Genomic DNA, 17,057 nt, shown 5'->3' with positions numbered 1-17,057 from the left:
AAATCTTGAAACAAACTGATTCAATTGTTTTTGGCTCCTGAAATTTTCGGCTGCAACATTTCTGGCTAAAACAAATTCAACTTCTTTTGTTTTCGTTGATGAAATTTCAAGATTAATAGACATTGGTGCTGATCTCCAGGAGGTGCGACATCTGTCCCCTGGAGCTCTTCAACTTCAGGTACGTAGGTTCCACCCCACCCCCTAGGCCTACTTAGTTTCCTTTTTGAGTAGCTTGCTCGCTCCGATAGGTTGTTTTGCTCAATTTAATTTTAGAATTGAAGTTGCTCGTCCGTTGCGCCTATGGAGTTCCTGTTTAGCAGAGGGGGTTGTCACCCTTTGCAGTTACTGGAGCACAGTTTAAATTGTGTTGTTTAGCATAATGATTTCTACTTTTTATGAAGTTTCGCTAAGCAGTTTAGGCCACTGGCGAAGTTGGAGTCGTCATTGGTGTTTGGCTGCTGGTTTTTGCCCATAAATTGATTTACAATGACAATTTTCTAAGATTTAATTGCATATTTTAGAGCGTAAAATCTGATTCATGTGGATCCAAGTTAGCAAAAACATCGATATAAATCGATTTAAAAGGATATTTTAAGCAGTTATATCGATCTGCACAGGGTTCTTTCATTATAGTTTTGAATGGATTTAAATGGACTTTAGTAAGATTCGGATGGGCTTAAGTGAGATTTGGATATTTTAGTAAGTCGGAAAATCCATCCATATCGATTTAAATTGATTTTTAAGACACGTGAATCGATCCAACATTTTCAAGAAAGATCTATTTAAATCCATTTAAAATTCATTTAGGTTCGTAAAATGTATATTGTTAATCGATTTGGGTTGATTTAAATCAATTCAAAATCCATCCGAAACCTGTTTTGTCAGTGCGGGTAAAGAAACTCATTGCAGACTTTTTGGAAGGATATTAAATAAGGTAAAAAGATTAATTCAAGTTCAAGTTTGTGGTGAGAAGTCTATGGCGTTTTTGTGTAGTTGGAAGGATGGACAAACCCACACTCCACAGCTGCATTGAGCCCCACTCCAATTGAAGTTGCCCAGCTTAGAACGACACTTTGGACAGCATAGTTTACCTGAAAACATAATCAGTCTCTTTTTGATAGAAGTAATCCGAATTTGGACCATTTATCCAAAATGCCAAGGACCAGCATACGAGCTGTTCGGGTCACGCAGAATCGCTGTTGCGCCCCTGCTTAAGTTTCAACTTTTTGGGCTCTTTTCCATTCACCACCTTTCAAATTTTCAATTTTTGTAGTTCTCTTACGTGTTATTATGGCTAAATGCGTAATGTTATGATACAAAGTATGAAGAACAATTCTGTCTGTTCAAAATAGTTTGTTTGTCCACCATGCAAAATTCATTGCAGTATGACAGCGTTAAAATACGTTTTTAAACTTGAAATTCAAATATGGGGGGAGGAAAAAAGAATCTTTTTGAAATTTATGCTAGGTTAGGTAATAATGTTGCCTCACTTTGATCAACGAACATGGATTATTTTGGGCCTGTAACATTCGAACTTGCGGTTGAGAAGCGGGGTCCCCGAAAAATGGATTTCTCGGATTACCAACCCCTTATGTTACTTAGTAAAGAATATCGAAATCCTCCTTTGCAAATCCCCCTTTGCAAAGCGAGGAGATTAATACGTAACATATCTTCCATGGTCTTCGCTGAACGAAAAAAAAAACTATTGTACCATATACCCTTCCGACTTGGAAGAAAAAGTACTTAAATATCATAACAAATTGCAGCATCATTAAAGAGATTAGGAACAAGTATGATCGTTGCGTCCCGAAAAGTTGGATGAGTCCCTGATTTTTTGTGCGCCAAGTAATCGTAAACAGGTTCAGAATTTGTTTATTTGTTTTTTAAAAACTTCCCGAAAATTTCGGGACCCATCTTTCATACTTGCTTAATTCAGGGACCCAACTATCATATTGTACCAAAGATTACAGTAAAAGAATTATGCTGACAAGTAGTGATGCAACATTCGTTCGAAATTTGCGTTCGAGTGTTCGATATTTCATTGGATTTTTCCGTAACCTTGAGAAAAAAACTGAAAATCAATTTTTAATTGAAAATTTTTCAATTTCCATGCAGAATATTTAGCATATTTACACGATCTTCAGTAAGTGTTGCCCTCTTCTTCGTAACAACGTTTCCAGCGGTGCTAAAAAGCCATCAGACGGGTTACTCGAGAATAGTATGCAGAAAATTTTCCTTGCCAATGTAGTGAGTCTTGGATACTTAGTGTAAACAACTCAATAACACGCAGGTCAAAAAGGACTGAATATTCGCGAGAGCCTTTGAAGGTTTATCGTCGAACGAACGTTCAAACATTCGGTTGCACCACTACTGATAAATTAGCCGATTACTTGATATAAGCTAAAAAAAAACTAAGTTAATAAGAAATTACAGGCCAACATACCATCGAGTACTCCCAGAATGAGAATTTCCATCCATTTAACAGGTTCCACAAAATAACTTGAACAGATGGTCCCTTGTGATTGGTTCTTACAAGTCGTGTTTGTTCCTTTCCTTCGCTTGAATACATCTCCAGTTGCACCAACATCTGAAAAAAAAGTATGGGAAACTTCGGATATATATTTTTTTCAAAATGTTTCACGAAGTTTTTACGCAAAAAATTAGCACAAGATTTTCTTTTATAAATTTGGTTCATTATGTTCAAATTTTATCTAGAGACCTCATAACACCTCTATGATATCCAAAAAAAATGTCTACAAGGCAGGGCGACAATTCGTGACAGGACATTGGCAAGTAGCCACCGGGTGATCCGCTACGAATTGCCGCCTCAGGTACTAAAATAGCAACTAAATTTCAAAAGAGCTCAGTCAACTAAAACGCAGAGGCGAAGAAAAATTTTAACGACAAATTTTGACAGAATCAACAAAAAAACTGCCGTAGAATAAGATTAATTCAAATACTTAATAGTTTTCTCTGTAACGATTGACATTGCGCCAAACTTTTTTGAAAATTTAAGAGCTTTGTCAAGAAAAAAAACTAGGGAAAAAAATTCAAAATAACCTTTGTTGTGAAAAAGAAGACTGGAGGAAAAGAAAAGATCTCTTCTACACTTTTTACACTTGTACACATCGTTGTTCACGCTCTTCGTCCTGTCGCCACAATCAACAGCAGATGTCAGAGAGGATGATGACATTGTCGTCCCTTTGTTAGGGTCATACAGAGGGTCAGGTGCCCAAACATTGTCATCTAGTTTGGCCAAGTTATCCATGTTTGCTGCAAACAAAAAAATTTTCAACGATAGAAAAAATTAACAAGCAAACTGTGGCCAAAGTGAGTAAAAACGAAAAAAAACTCGGTCAAATTTGGCGGGTAACTTCTAATTCGTAGAAAAAAATTTACGCAGAATACCCCCTGAAAAAGTAACAAAATATCAAATAAAATTTAATTTTATCACACAGGCAAAGCCGCAAGCTCGCAAACATGAGCGAGAAAGCGGAAGATACAAGAAATTTAAAATGCAAAAAAAAAAATCAATTTTGAAAATAAAAAATTGGAAGTAATAATTAAAAGCAACCACATTTTGCATGTAATTAATTAGAATGCATTAGAACAAATTGCGAGTAAATTATGGATTTCAAAAATCTCGCGATGTTGAACAATTTCGAAAATGGGATTTTAAATATTATACAATCGTATGCACCAAAAAGCTTTTTTCAGTTCATTTGATAAATTTTAAACGCCTCATCTGTGTCAACTTATTACTAATCAAATGTCAAGAACATGTCAAAAATAAATGCTAATGCAGCCTACTAATTGAACAGTGCCACCAAAAGTAGCACTTTTGTTTGCCACTTAGGCTGGAAAAACAGTTGCATCGTATTATCACACTAAACTACGCTCAAGTAAAGCCAGCTGAGCCTCGAGTCTAAGAGCAACTTTTCATTCTAGGATCGAGGATCAAAAACAAAGAAAAATGATCGATTCTTAGAATGAAAAACCTACGCGGTTACTGGACTCAAACCCGGACCTACAGATAACAAGTCTCGAGCCTAACAGATTTACACACAGGCGCTTGGTCTGCAGTACTTTCAAGCATATTTTATTCTTGAACATCATCACTAAAGAATGCACTTTATTAAAGCGGATATAGCTGGATAAAACTGTAGTTAATGCACCACTTAAATGACCAATTGCATTGGAAAAAAATCGCTGTTGTACAATTTTTTTCAGAAGCGAAGCTGCGCTTCGCGAACACTTGCGAGAACACGACCAAAAAGCAGCTCTAGAAAGTGCAATAAGAAAAAATTGAATTAAGCCTCGAAATTGCAAAAGCTCGGCTAGGTCTACGATTTGATCTGCGACCTACTGCAATCAAGAGATTTTGAGTCTCACGCAGTATCCGCTCAGCCACGCAAGCTTAACCTCAGACCAACACTAGTCACGAATAAAGCAGCTATATATGCTTATAAACTGCCAATGCCATTCAGCAAAAGTGGCACCAAATACAAAGAAACTCAATTTTCCGAGTAAAAATTTGGATTATATAACACTGAAGGCATCCAAACTAACTTTGCATGTAACAAAGCGCAAAGCATAATGCCACATCAAAAAAAATGTGCATTTCGAAAATCGAATTTTCATTATTGTTATGTTTGAAACAAATCACTTCTTTCGATTCATTTGATGAATTAAAAATGCATCAACTGTGTTAACTAATTAAGAATTTTTCGAATGTCAAAGCCCATGCTATGAAAAAGCTGTAGAAAAGCCCCAAAAGTGGCACCAATATTTGCGACTTAGGTTTAAAAAAAGTAGGTTCGAACTAATACACTCGCTTCGCAAGTGTAAGCACCTCAATCTAGTCTAGTGGCAAGGACATTGAAATCTTGAAAGTAAAACAAAAATGTCTGAACCAACAAAATCATCGATTTATTATTCCTGTCTGCCCCCTAGGGGTAGAAGGAACTATAGCCTAAGGTGTGTTTTTGATCAAAACTCGCGAAGCGCGATTTAGCCCTTTTTCATCTGCTTCCCCCAAATACCTCCTGAAAAAATCGTTTTTTGATGCGACGTTTTTTATGGGCGTGACATTCTGTCCAATTGGCACATCAACCAGCTATTTTGACTCTGACAAATGAAAATTCGAGTTTTGATATTAAATAAGGTCATAAAAACAAAAGAACAATGAAATGTTTGTTACAGTGCCATGCCAAGTAGAAAACTTGACCACAACCAGATTTATTATTTAAGCTCACATATTTGCAAATCTACAGCGCATAACGTTTGCTTATCCGCGGTTCTATTTCTCACGAGAGGTACACTTTTGGCGATTAAATTTTACGACATATCGAGAAACAAGACTGCAAGTGATATCTAAGCACTAAAACATTAACGGAGCGGTAATTAAGTAGAAAATACTTGGATAGACGCTCGTTACGCCGAAAAAATGCCCATAACAATGAAATGTTTTGAAGTTCCCCTGATTTTTTTCAAGTACAGTCAAGCAACGCAATATAGGGCCACCGATATAACAGATTTCAAAACTCCCACAGCCAAATAAACTGTGGTTGAAAAAATATACATCCAGTAGCTCTCTAGTGAAGTTGTTCTTGTAATTTATTTTTTTTTGAAATTCAATTTGACTTCTGCTCAATTTTTCCCATTTGATTTTATTTTGAAATATGAGTAATGACGATGATAACACTTTGTTTCTATTTCATACCTGCGAATTTCTTCAGCAGAAACTGTTTTAAAATCTGACTATCTCTATCAATTTTATTTCCCATTTCTTGATACATTTTCAGCTGTTCGAGAAATCCCTCATTCGGGTAAACTCCTTTTGGAACTGCTTTGTCCAGTACTTCTATGGCTTCAGAAGACGTCATATTTGAACTTTTCATCAGATAGGCAGCACATATTGTTGCACTTCTACTTCGTCCCGCTTGACAGTGAATTAGAACTGATTCGGGAGGAGTTTTGGTCCGAAATGAGTCTGTACAAATCAGCGATGTCCAGCCTTAGTAATTTTTAAACTTACAAATTTTATTGATTTGAAGCAAGGTGTTTTTTTCGTGAATTGATAACCTTTGCCAATTATTTAGTAATTTTTACTCAGAAGTTGATTACGAATTCTAATTCTATTTTGTTAAACAATTGCCTTCGGCGTACTTCATACAATTTTACTGATATTGATTAATTGTTCCGATACAAAAGGAAGTACTCTACTGTTTTTGAAAACAAAACACCATCAAACAGTTCAATAACTACTTTCAAAAGGAAAGAAACTAAATTAGAAACTTCCCTGAAAGAAAATTGACCAATAATAAAAATGGACATCACTGATGTAAGTGAAACTTTCTTCGAAGTGGGACAGAATATCTTCTGATTCCATGTCCATTAGTTCGATATGTTTATACACAATGTGATCCAATTTGAGGGGGAGATTGAAACTCATAATTGAAAGAACAGCTTTTATTGAATTCACTTCAGTCAAAAGGAGCTCATTTTGAGCACTTCCGACGTCCGAAATGAACAAGTTGTCTATAACTTTATACATCAATATCTTCAAATAAAAATAACATTTCGAAGCAATTACACGATAAGACTTTAGACACAATTGCAAAGATCAATTTCTAAGCGCTCTCTTTTGAGGTTCCTAAGAATCTACTTTATATGACACCTACTTGATCACCAACTGAATTCCTACAAGAGCTTACTTAATATAATTTACACAGAGGTGAAGCTGTGCTTCGCGAACACTACCGAGAAAACGGCGAAAAGCAGCTATAAAGCGAATAAAGATAAAGCAGCAAAACGCCTCGATTCAGTAAAACTTTCCGCTGGCGGATTCGGACTTGCGAGCTGCAGATTTGGAGTAACGGGCGCTTGAAAGTTTGCAAACACTAGCCACCAATGATGCAGCTATAGATGCTAAAAAATTGCCAATCCTATTCGGCAAAAAAGCCACCATATATAAATAAAACTAGTGATGAGTGCGGTGTTGAATCTCTGACCAGAATAAAAGGAGTCTCACGTCCTTCCATCTGCGCCACATTCGCTTATCGATCGGCAAATACTTGCCACAAACAAAAGAGTGAACAGATGTTATGAAATTTTAATGCTACAGATAGTGATTATAGCAAAAATACTACCAAATGAGCACTTTTATTTGCGATTAATTTGAAAAACTTTTTTTTTCAATCAGAAAATTGCTTAAATCGTTTTCATAACTTCTACCAATAGCTTTCTTCCAGACTTGAAAAAAATGCGAACCTTTTCTCAACCGCTAAGAAAACTTTAAGGATCTTTTTAATTATCAATTGAATCACGACTAAAAAAGCTTTTTAACGATTTATCACTTGAACTCATCTGAGTTTTATTTGTCGCACCTGATTATGTGGAGAAGAAAATTCGAAAAAAAACTAACTCAATTATGCCAACTAAGCTCTGTTAAAAACAAGCTGTTTTTTTTTTCAAATTGGCTAAAGCACTGAATCCATTGTTTGATATCTACTTTCATCAACTGAAAACTGTCTGCAAAGCTTTTCGAAGACGTAGTTTGGCTAGTGCCCCAACACTCCTCCCCATCGACAGAAAGAAATTGATACAAAAATCTAGGCTACTTCTTCAGCCGTTTAATTACGGCGTTTCCCTCACCATCTAAAAGCTTGTAAAATCAAAGATTCACGCACAACAGCTATTTCTGTTCGTGCTGGGGGTACGGTAAAAATTTTTCACACAGAGCCGAAGCGGCGCTCCTCAAACACAAGAGAGAAACTTAAAAAACCAGCTCTAAAATTGAAATAGGAAAAAGTAGAAACTCAACCCTTGACGGATTTGAACCTGCGACCTACAGATTTGTCGTCTCATGTTCTCGCATCTGCGCAACAAAACATTGAAAAATTCCAATCACTAGCCACCGAAGATGCAGCTACGTGCTAAAAAACTGTCAATGCTATGCAGTGGGAATAGCCAACAGACATTTGAAAAAGAGTCAATGAACGCAAGTAAACGGAAAAAAAATTAAACAGAAATCGAATTTGAAATATAAAATAGATGCCCTTAAAGATCTTAGAATTTCTTGAACAATTTACAATTTTTAGATGATATTAAGCCAATTTGAGAAAACTGGATCAATTAGAAAACTTTTATCTTGAGGGAAAATCTGAAAATTGAATTCAAACTTTCGAAATTCCAAAAAACAAAGCTCTTCGAAATTCAAAATTAATTTATGATTGACACTTTTTTGAAAAAAACTAAACCAGTTTGAAAACAGAACTTAAGGAAATCAAAAGTCAAACCGCGAAATAGTAAAATCGAGCCTCAAAAAAATTAAAGAATTTTCCTGAAAAAAAAAATCACGACTAATATAAGAGTCTGAACTATTTTCATCGATTCCCAAAAATGCCACTAAAGATAAAGAAAACGAGTGATAAGTGCGACGTTGAACCTTCGACAAGTATCTTAGGAATCTCATGTCATTACCTCTGGGCCACGGACGATTGTCTACAGGCAAACACTGGCAACCAATAAAGCCGAAAACAAATATGAAATATCCAATGCTGCAGATGGTGATTATAGCAGAAAAGCCATCGAATCAGCCAACACTTAGTTAAAACTTTTATTTGCGATTAGGAAAAAAAGTAGCATCTTACTATCACACAACGCTCAGCTTGAGAAATAACTTGTCATCTTTAACGATAAAAAGCAGTTTTATAATGCACAAGCAGTTTCTTTCCAGAATCTCATTTCTGTTTATGCTATAAAAAACACTCTAACAAATACAAAACAACCGGCCGTGCAAGTAGTGTTCAATAAAAGGAAGGACCAGGCTAAAAATGTTTTTTTTTTGTTTGTGTGTGTGTGCCTGCGATGCAAAAAATTTCCTTAAAATACGATGTTTCTTGTCATATCATATGGGGCAATCTTGGTATAATGTCAACTAAACTTATAAAAACGGTTTGATTTCTGGAATGGAATAGGCTCGCACGTGATTGCCTAGGCTCACCTGATAAATAAATCAATGAGCTGAGATAGACAAATGTTCAGTGCAAAGATCAAATAATTGTCAAATTAATGCAACAAAATTGTTCACAAACTGACAACTTTACATTGAAAAAAAAATAAAATTAAAATATATTTTTCACAATTTTTGTGCAAATAAGGAAAACTGCAGCGCAAATTCAATTCACATTACAACGATGTTTGGAGAACAATTTCTTTGAACGGCTCCAAAACCCTGTTTTAATTCATCGCAAAGCACAAAAAGAGAATCTCCGAAAGAGCTCGAGCAAATTTATCTTGAGTGTGAAAAATAATTCGTCCAAGCAAACATTCGGCCATTTAGAACGCAGAATGGAGCATACTTGCATCGAATAGACTCTCGCTTATTTTCTCTCCGTCTAGAAGCCAACCGTATTTGTTGCCTAATTCTTCGACGTATGATATGTACCCTTTCATAGTCTGTTGTTTTGGTCTGCCTTTGAGACGAAGCCACGCTTCCCTTTTGGGTGCTCCGAAAATATCTGAGAATTCTTCGTGATCTACACAGAAAAAAAAGAAATCAATTATACAGACAAAGCTAAATTGAAACACTTTTCAAAATGTTATTTATTAAATTATTCGATTCAGTAGCTGGTTAGGGTGGGGGGCATTTTCCGAAAAAATAGCCAGCGGCAAATACTCTCCCTGCCTCGCTTTCTAGCGTCTAGAACTTGCACGTGGCACTACTATTGCAGCGGAAATCAGTCAGGCTGTGGTAGGCCAAAAGCTAGAGGTCAATTAAGAGCTTGTCCTCCCACACTATCATTGCCATGGCTGGGGATTGAATACACAATCTGCCGATCTCAAAGCGAACACCTAGCCACCATGCTAAGTGTCTCAAAAAATGGCGAGGTATTTAAGAAGCGTCAAATTAATTGGAACTTTGCCTTGATGTGAGCAGACTTTTGTAATTTACTACAGGGGTAAAAGCCAATTCTGAATGAGTTGTCAATCAAAAAGAGTGTTAAGCTAAACAAAATAGCAACTCAATAAGTTCAGCCATTACACAGGTAGTTTCTAACCAAAAATGCATGCAAAAATGCACGATAGAGATAATGGTGCTTACTTGAATTGGTTCTTAGCTACAATCACTTACCAGTATTTCAACTCAAACTACTTTAGGTCTTTCTCAGTAAGCCCCACCCCACCCTTCCCCCCATAATGTAAATTCAAAGTGTAGGGGGGCTATCTTCTTTTATGTTTTCAGATTTATATATTTTTCCTTGTCTTTGAAGATCACAAATTTGTCCTTCATTTGATAAAACGGGCAGTGCTGAGTAACCAAATTGGGTTCGTTAACTGTCCCCTCACTGTTTCTGGTGCTTCATATTTAAATTCTCTTTATATGCAAATTTACCATTAACAGTGAGAAATAAATTCTTTCTTTCTTTGTTTCTTATTTTTCTGTTACTAGGCTTGAGGCTGCATTGTGATAGACCCCTACTTCGATTGTTAAAATTTGTTTGGTCAATATCGCTGAAAGCACTTGTTGACCTAGTAGTGACCTCACTCACCAACTGGGGGTGGATCACCCAATGTGCTCTGTTGTAGTAGGGAATAGAGAATCATCTGCTCCTGGAAGTTAGGCGTCGACTGCAGCCTCTGACTTCGCTTCTGTGCCTTTAAAAATTTCTAAAACACGACCACAAATAGTGCTCAACAACTTTAGCACTGCAACTTAACATTTTTTGCAACTACAATATTCATTATAGTGCAACTCATAAAAGAGTGAGAAAAAGTCTAACATGAGATATAATCCAAAAACTAGACAATTGGGTTTAAGGACTAAATTTCTAAGCACTTACCAGATTAAATTTTTAATTAAAAATGGGCAGAACGAAATCCAAATAAACGTTTCTTATTTGCGAGTTAGGTTAGAAAAAAATTAGTCATAGTAATACACTACGCTCAGTAGTTAAATAAGAAAAAAAATAACTTTTGCAGCATCCGGGGGCGTAAAAACTGAAACACGCAAACAGCATAGACTTTTCTATTAGTGCAATAATCGAGGAGGGTAGACTTTAATTGACTCCATAATTAACTGCATACTTTTAGTCTCCAGTTGCCATAAAAACTGCTTAGAAACAATCTCAAACTTTTCACTGACGCAATTATATTGCGTTGGTATGGCCCTATCCAAGCTGTGCACGGACCGTCATATGACGGAAGGGCCCCTTTTAGTTAACTTTGTTTCAGAAAAACGCGCCTAAAAATAAGGGCTTGGAAACTACTGAGGTTTTACACAGAGTAGAAGCTGCACCCGCAAACACTTGCGATAAGACACTCTTAAGTTAAATAAGAAAAAGTAGAAATCAGGGTCGAATTAGCAAAAACTCAGCTACGTGTAGGATTCGAATCTGCGACCTACTGGAATCAAGATATTATGAGACTCACGCACTATCCCCTCAGCCACTCAAGCTTAACAACCGACAAACACTAGTCACGAATAAAGCAGCTACATATGCTAACAAATTGCCAACGCGATTCAGCACCAGTTTTGACTCAGTTTGCAATTAAAAATTTGGACTATAACAAATTGAAAGCATCCACACAAACGTTGCATGTAACAAATGGCAAAGCAATAAGCCAAACTATGTATAAATTATGCATTTCAAAAAATTGCGAGATATACTGAGTTAGAAAATTTCTGAAATCGAGTTATTATTATTGCGATGTTGTTTGAAACAAATAGCTTTTTTCGGTTCATTTGATGAAATGAAAATGCATCAACTGTGTTTTATTATTAAGAAGTATTCGAATGTCAAAGCCCATGCTATGAAAAAGCTGTGAAGGTGCCCCACCAGTATTGGAGCGCCGCACAACAAAAGTGCTGCACCAATTTTTGCAACTTAGATTGGAAAAAAAGAAGGTTCGTACTAACACACAAACTTCGCAAGCTGAATAACAAAAAAAAACAAATTTGTAACAAAAATTCTTAACGGGAAAAAGTATTTTTCCCGATAACAAGTACACTTGCTCTCGCAAATTAGAATATTTCAATCTTTAATGCTGTTCTAAAATTTTTTTCAATTTTGTTCGAAACTCTCTGGAGTTCAGTTTTTTTCAACAAACCAACCTCTTGAACATCTGAAGGGGTGTATTGAAAAGCTGCTTGCATTTCATCCAAATGGTAGTGTAATTTTTTCTCCGAACTCATTGCGGGGCCGTGGTCTCTGTACTGGTCACGTGACTCGGTTCTACTTCCAGATGTCGCTGTGGATCCTCTTCTGAAATCTAACGAGGACTCTCGTCTGCCGTCCGAACATTCTGCTCTGAAGTCGGAGGAGTGCGGACGGAAGTCGGACGATTCTCGTCGGATGTCGGAGGATTCGGGCCAAGCAAAGGAAATTGAGCCGCTTCTAGGTGGCGCTTTGCCATTTCCGTTTCGTTCTCTGAAGAAATCTTAAAAACAAAATTCCGTTAGTTTAACATTTCTACGTACATTCGCAAGTGATAATCTTTTTACATACTGATGGATTCAAACTCTTACCTTAATATTGATTTTTCTTTAAGAAGTGTAAAGCAAGCTGTTTCGCAAGCAAAAGCGAACAATAACTTAAAAATAATTACAAATGCTTTGAAAAGAAAACTTCTTTAAAAAGAAAAGTCGAGTTTATTAGTGTCATGATATGAAACTCTCACTAAACTAAACTGAATCATCAGCTTTGAGAGCAATTGAAAGTCAGGCAATTTCTACAAAAATTTAGCATCAGCAACTTTTCTGAAAAACGAAAAAATTAGCACGACCAATATGAGTGACTTCACTAAGTTCGATGACACTTTAACACAAAAAACAGCATTTTTGTTCTACATCACGCAAAGAGTGGGAAAGAACAATGGCGAAGGGTCCGGTTCTTTAGTATTTTTTCAAGCCAACTACACTACCAAAAAATTCGTATAGAGTCAAATGTTATGAAATCATATTAAAGCTGTATTGTCCACAATTGGGATCCTAGAAAAAGAAAATCCAAAAAGGATGTGTCCGCTTCGAGAAAAACTGGTCTAAATTTTTTTCTTTTTCAAGCTCAACTAGAGAGAAAAAGCTGACCTCTCAAGTCAATTTTTTCTGATTTTCAAATTATTTTAACCAGGTGCAGGTTTAGGGTGAGGGGAACGAACGACCCCCGTACCCCTTCATGGATTCTATATGCTCACCAACCGAAGGTCTCCCCTGGGGTATTATTTTATGACATCCATTTTAGGCCGACCAACTCTAAAATTTTTCTTAAAGTGCCTTCGGCGCCAATATATACTAATTTTGAAGGCAAGCGCGCGCCAAAAAACTCAATTTTTTGGTAAAATTTTCTAAAATATCCCAAAAAGGGGGTTTTTGACCTATTTTTTTTTAAATTTGCCTGCGGCGCAAAATTTTTGGTCAAAATAGGGTCTTTACTGTGTTCTAGGAGTGCTCCGAAAATCAATTTGGTTGACCTAAAAAAAGGTCAACTTACTCGAAATCCGCTTTTTTATACTGTTCGTTTTTCTTACATTTAAAACTGTTTTCACTATCCCTTCTATTCGAGATACGTCAATGAAGCGAGTTAATAGAATAATGCTCTTCATAAAATGAAGCACTATGGTGATCGATGTTGAAGCTGGTCATGGGCAAAAAATCGCTAGTTTGAGACCCACCATGAACCATGCTCGGTGCAAGAGAGTGAGGCTACACTTCCCAGCCCAGAAAAAGGACCAAAAAAAGGACGGATGTCTTAACCAGCGACAATTGCAGATTTGCGTTGAGCTGAACAACTCGCATGTGATTCCTTGAATAAATGTTCATTGATGGTTGAGAAACTTCTCAGTAACATTGATGCGCTACTTAGTAATTATAGATACTTTCTGTTTGGAAAAAAATCCTTCAGTTGCGCACAGGCAAAAATAAACTTGGAGAAATTCATCCAAAGATAAATTAAAAATTTTAATTAAAATCACCCACACGATATGTAAAACAAGTGCTGTTTCTCGTCTAGAATGCAATTAAACCCCCAAGCAGCTTGCATCTCTATTCAAATTAGAATAAATTTTTAGCCGGACTATTTCGCCGCCTCGCTAAGCGATTAAATAATACTAAATTAGCTAAGACTGGGCAATTTTCCATCCCCCATAACTTAGCAAAAAAATCCGAGGTCGATAACTTTTTGTGAAAGAAAAATTGCGAGTGGCCGCTAACTCAGAGGAGGCTCCCATTACTCCCTGCTACATCTCTGCTGAAACAATGATCACAAATTGGAAGATTAAGTTTTCGAGAAAAAAAATTCGAAAACCGGTCAAAGGACCAAAAACTTGAATAAACGAGAGCCAAAACTTTATGAGTGAGAAAATTTGGGCCAAACCGCTCACAAAGGGAGGCTTTCCAAATCCGTTCTATTCATTGAAACTAAAATCTCAGATTTGGGAGAGTAGTTTTTAAGAAAACGAAAAAAAATACAAATATAATTAACATAATCTCCATACAGATTTTTTCGGAGGATGCAGACAAAGGGCTTAAATGAAAAAAGACCAGGAAAGCATGAAAGCACACAGGGAAATAGCCGGTTTCTCCTTTTTTTCGATAGAAAAAAAAATTTTGGGAAAAAATTGAGCTTACAAAAAGCTCTGAAAAGTTTCTAGTCCCTCTGAAACTACAGTGAACAATACTTGTAACTATCATGATGCTAGCTTACAAAACATATCCGTGATATGCCAATCATACCGATAAAATTTGAGCACATAAACTTATATCCGACGAATCAATTTTTACTGAAAATTTTTCAATGCATACATGCTAAAAAAACAAAGTCCTATCGGGATTCAAACCCCGGACTTTAGGTTGCTAAGGCCGGGATTCGAAGGAACCGATAGGTCAAGTGCGAAGGAACCTGTAGGCCAAGTGCGAAGGAACCTGGAAGTTTTTAAGATGCAATATAGAGCATACTGATCATTTGTAAGAAAAGTTGTTTACGGGAAAGTCTAGTTCCCGATAACAAGACACTTGCTTTCGCTAATGTAATAAGATCTTAGATGACGTTTCAACATAGCTGAGGAAACTTTGAAAAAAATATACCTTTCGAGTAGAAACAGCTTTATGACCTTTACGGGGTGGATCCAGAATTTTCTGGAGCGGTAGCGGATTTTCCAAAAAAAATTATCGAAATTTTGGTGAAACTTTTTGAATATTGATTTTTTGAGGCGCATTCATTAAAATCATTAAAATTTTAGGGTCAGTCAGCCAAAAATGGATATCTCAAAATAGTACAAAGGCTCAGCAGAGGGTCGAATATCTGATTGGGGGCGTCCATTTGTGTCGGCAGATATTCAAATCCCTGGTGGGTTAAACTTTTTAGCTCTTCTATGGCAACTTGAAGTTTAAGTCAACAATTGAGATCACGTTTTCGCGCTCTATTTCAATTTTGTTAATCGAAGGTAATTTCACTAACCATCAAACAACTCAACTTAAATTGTACTTGAAAATAAATCAAAAATCAGTCGCGAAAAACTGAATTTGAGAGTGAACAACTTTTAAGACTTCTTCTTGGGGTTCTACAGGCTTGGGACTTAATAAATTTTTTGTTTTTTTTTCGGTGAGATTGAGGTTTTCGCAGTGCTTTAAAAAATATATCTGAGCCCCAGAAAAGTCAAATTGATCTTACGAAAACAACATTAATCTAAAAACCATAAGCTTATTAGACTTTTTTGAGGCTCTGCGATTTTTATAGCTTTGTGAAAATCTCAGAATGGCCCTATTAAGCTAAAATTTTGTCAGGTTTTTGAAGTTTTCGACCAAAAAAAAATAGTCGCCCGAAAAATTAGTGTATAATTTCAAATCGCAATTGACCTCTAGCTTCAGATCTACCACAGCTTGACCAATTTCCGCTGCAATGGTGGTACCACGTGAAAGTTCGACGCAAAAAATACGTCCTTGAATCGCATAAAAAACATTGTTCATCAAAATAAATCAGTCTGGAATTTAGAGAAATGAGAAATGGACTATACTTAGGCTGTTTGTCCTTTCATAGATACTCTGCGAATTGCAAAAACCACAATTATTAGCATTCGGTCAAATAAATGGCCTTGAAAAAGGTGTAGCATCCCTTGGAGGCCCGGAGCCTTACAATAGAGCACTGGATGAAATCCTTACCGTCTGGATCGTTATGTTCATTCTCATCATCTGAGTTCGGGTCGTCATTTCCGGTTGCGACTCCTCTTCCCATTGCCATGCCTCCCAATTACATACAACACGCACTTCTCAATAGCTCGCAAAGTATTTGGTTGTCAATACTCAACGCTGTATTATGCGATAAAAATAAACTTATGAATGAACAAGGCCAGTAAACGAGAGACGATAGAACTGCTGTGATTTCATGCAGACTAACCAGCAAATGCAACGCAGCACTTTGACGAAGAGCTCAATCAACGTTCTAGACTCTTATGTTTAATAAAAAGGTGGTTCAAAATCGTACGCACAGCTCAGCGGGTAGTTAATTTGTTCTTTAATCACTTTCTTTGTTTTCACTAGTTACGGTCAATAAACAGATTGGACGAAAACTTTTTTATTTGCCTTGTTAGTTTCAAAAAAATGCGCATCAATGAATAATATCAAAAACAAAGTCCATAGTTGCAAAATAGTTAAGTTAAACAATAAATAAATATCATTTCTAGCAATCACTAAAACTACTTCTCAATTTCATAGCTTAAGCTTCCAATAAAATCACATCTCAAAATGAGTTTTGAGCAAATCAATATATTAGCATCAGACATTTTTCATTCCGAAGGGTTATCAATTAGGACCGATTGCTCTTTTAATTGCACGTCAACTTCAGTGGTTTTTGAAACAATCTACATCATTATAGTCATCATCATCTTTATCTGCAACCACGTCTGAGGTCAAAATCATCTATTGCGAGGGATATCAAGTCAATGAAGTCAAGACATCAAAACAAATCGTCATATTCCTAAAACAAAATATCAATCATGGTAAAATAAATTGCACGCAAAATGCTAATCTTTGGCTCGTTCAGACCTAAAAACATTCAGAG

At 36.3% G+C, this 17,057-nt stretch overlaps 3 protein-coding genes across 4 annotated transcripts in view; all 3 read right to left on the bottom strand.

Moving 5' to 3' along the window:
- Positions 1-795: 795 nt before the first annotated feature.
- Positions 796-6,558, bottom strand: LOC134851325 (dual specificity protein phosphatase 12-like). The gene is made up of 5 exons (XM_063867358.1): positions 6,340-6,558; positions 5,723-5,992; positions 3,061-3,273; positions 2,444-2,587; positions 796-1,091 (listed from the first exon to the last, which is right to left on the bottom strand). The coding sequence occupies exons 1-5, from the start codon at positions 6,554-6,556 to the stop codon at positions 955-957; spliced, it is 981 nt and encodes a 326-aa protein (XP_063723428.1). The 5' UTR covers positions 6,557-6,558; the 3' UTR covers positions 796-954.
- A 2,539-nt stretch (positions 6,559-9,097) lies between these two features.
- Positions 9,098-16,412, bottom strand: LOC134851358 (uncharacterized). The gene is made up of 4 exons (XM_063867403.1): positions 16,160-16,412; positions 12,119-12,444; positions 10,557-10,674; positions 9,098-9,542 (listed from the first exon to the last, which is right to left on the bottom strand). The coding sequence occupies exons 1-4, from the start codon at positions 16,236-16,238 to the stop codon at positions 9,343-9,345; spliced, it is 723 nt and encodes a 240-aa protein (XP_063723473.1). The 5' UTR covers positions 16,239-16,412; the 3' UTR covers positions 9,098-9,342.
- A 156-nt stretch (positions 16,413-16,568) lies between these two features.
- Positions 16,569-17,057, bottom strand: part of LOC134851356 (uncharacterized) — a 303,739-nt gene continuing 303,250 nt past the window's right edge. Inside the window, exon 15 of one of the 2 annotated variants that reach the window (XM_063867402.1) lies at positions 16,569-16,973. In XM_063867402.1, the coding sequence (XP_063723472.1) occupies positions 16,953-16,973 (21 nt within the window). In that variant the 3' untranslated portion in view covers positions 16,569-16,952. The remainder of the gene's footprint in view (positions 16,974-17,057) is intronic. The other variant, XM_063867401.1, reaches the window with a different exon arrangement.

The sequence above is a fragment of the Symsagittifera roscoffensis genome, chromosome 7, assembly GCF_963678635.1.
Source record: "Symsagittifera roscoffensis chromosome 7, txSymRosc1.1, whole genome shotgun sequence".
Taxonomy (NCBI): Eukaryota; Metazoa; Xenacoelomorpha; order Acoela; family Convolutidae; genus Symsagittifera; species Symsagittifera roscoffensis.
The sequence above is the reverse complement of the archived record's forward strand: the minus strand, read 5'-3'. Positions and strand labels throughout refer to the sequence as shown.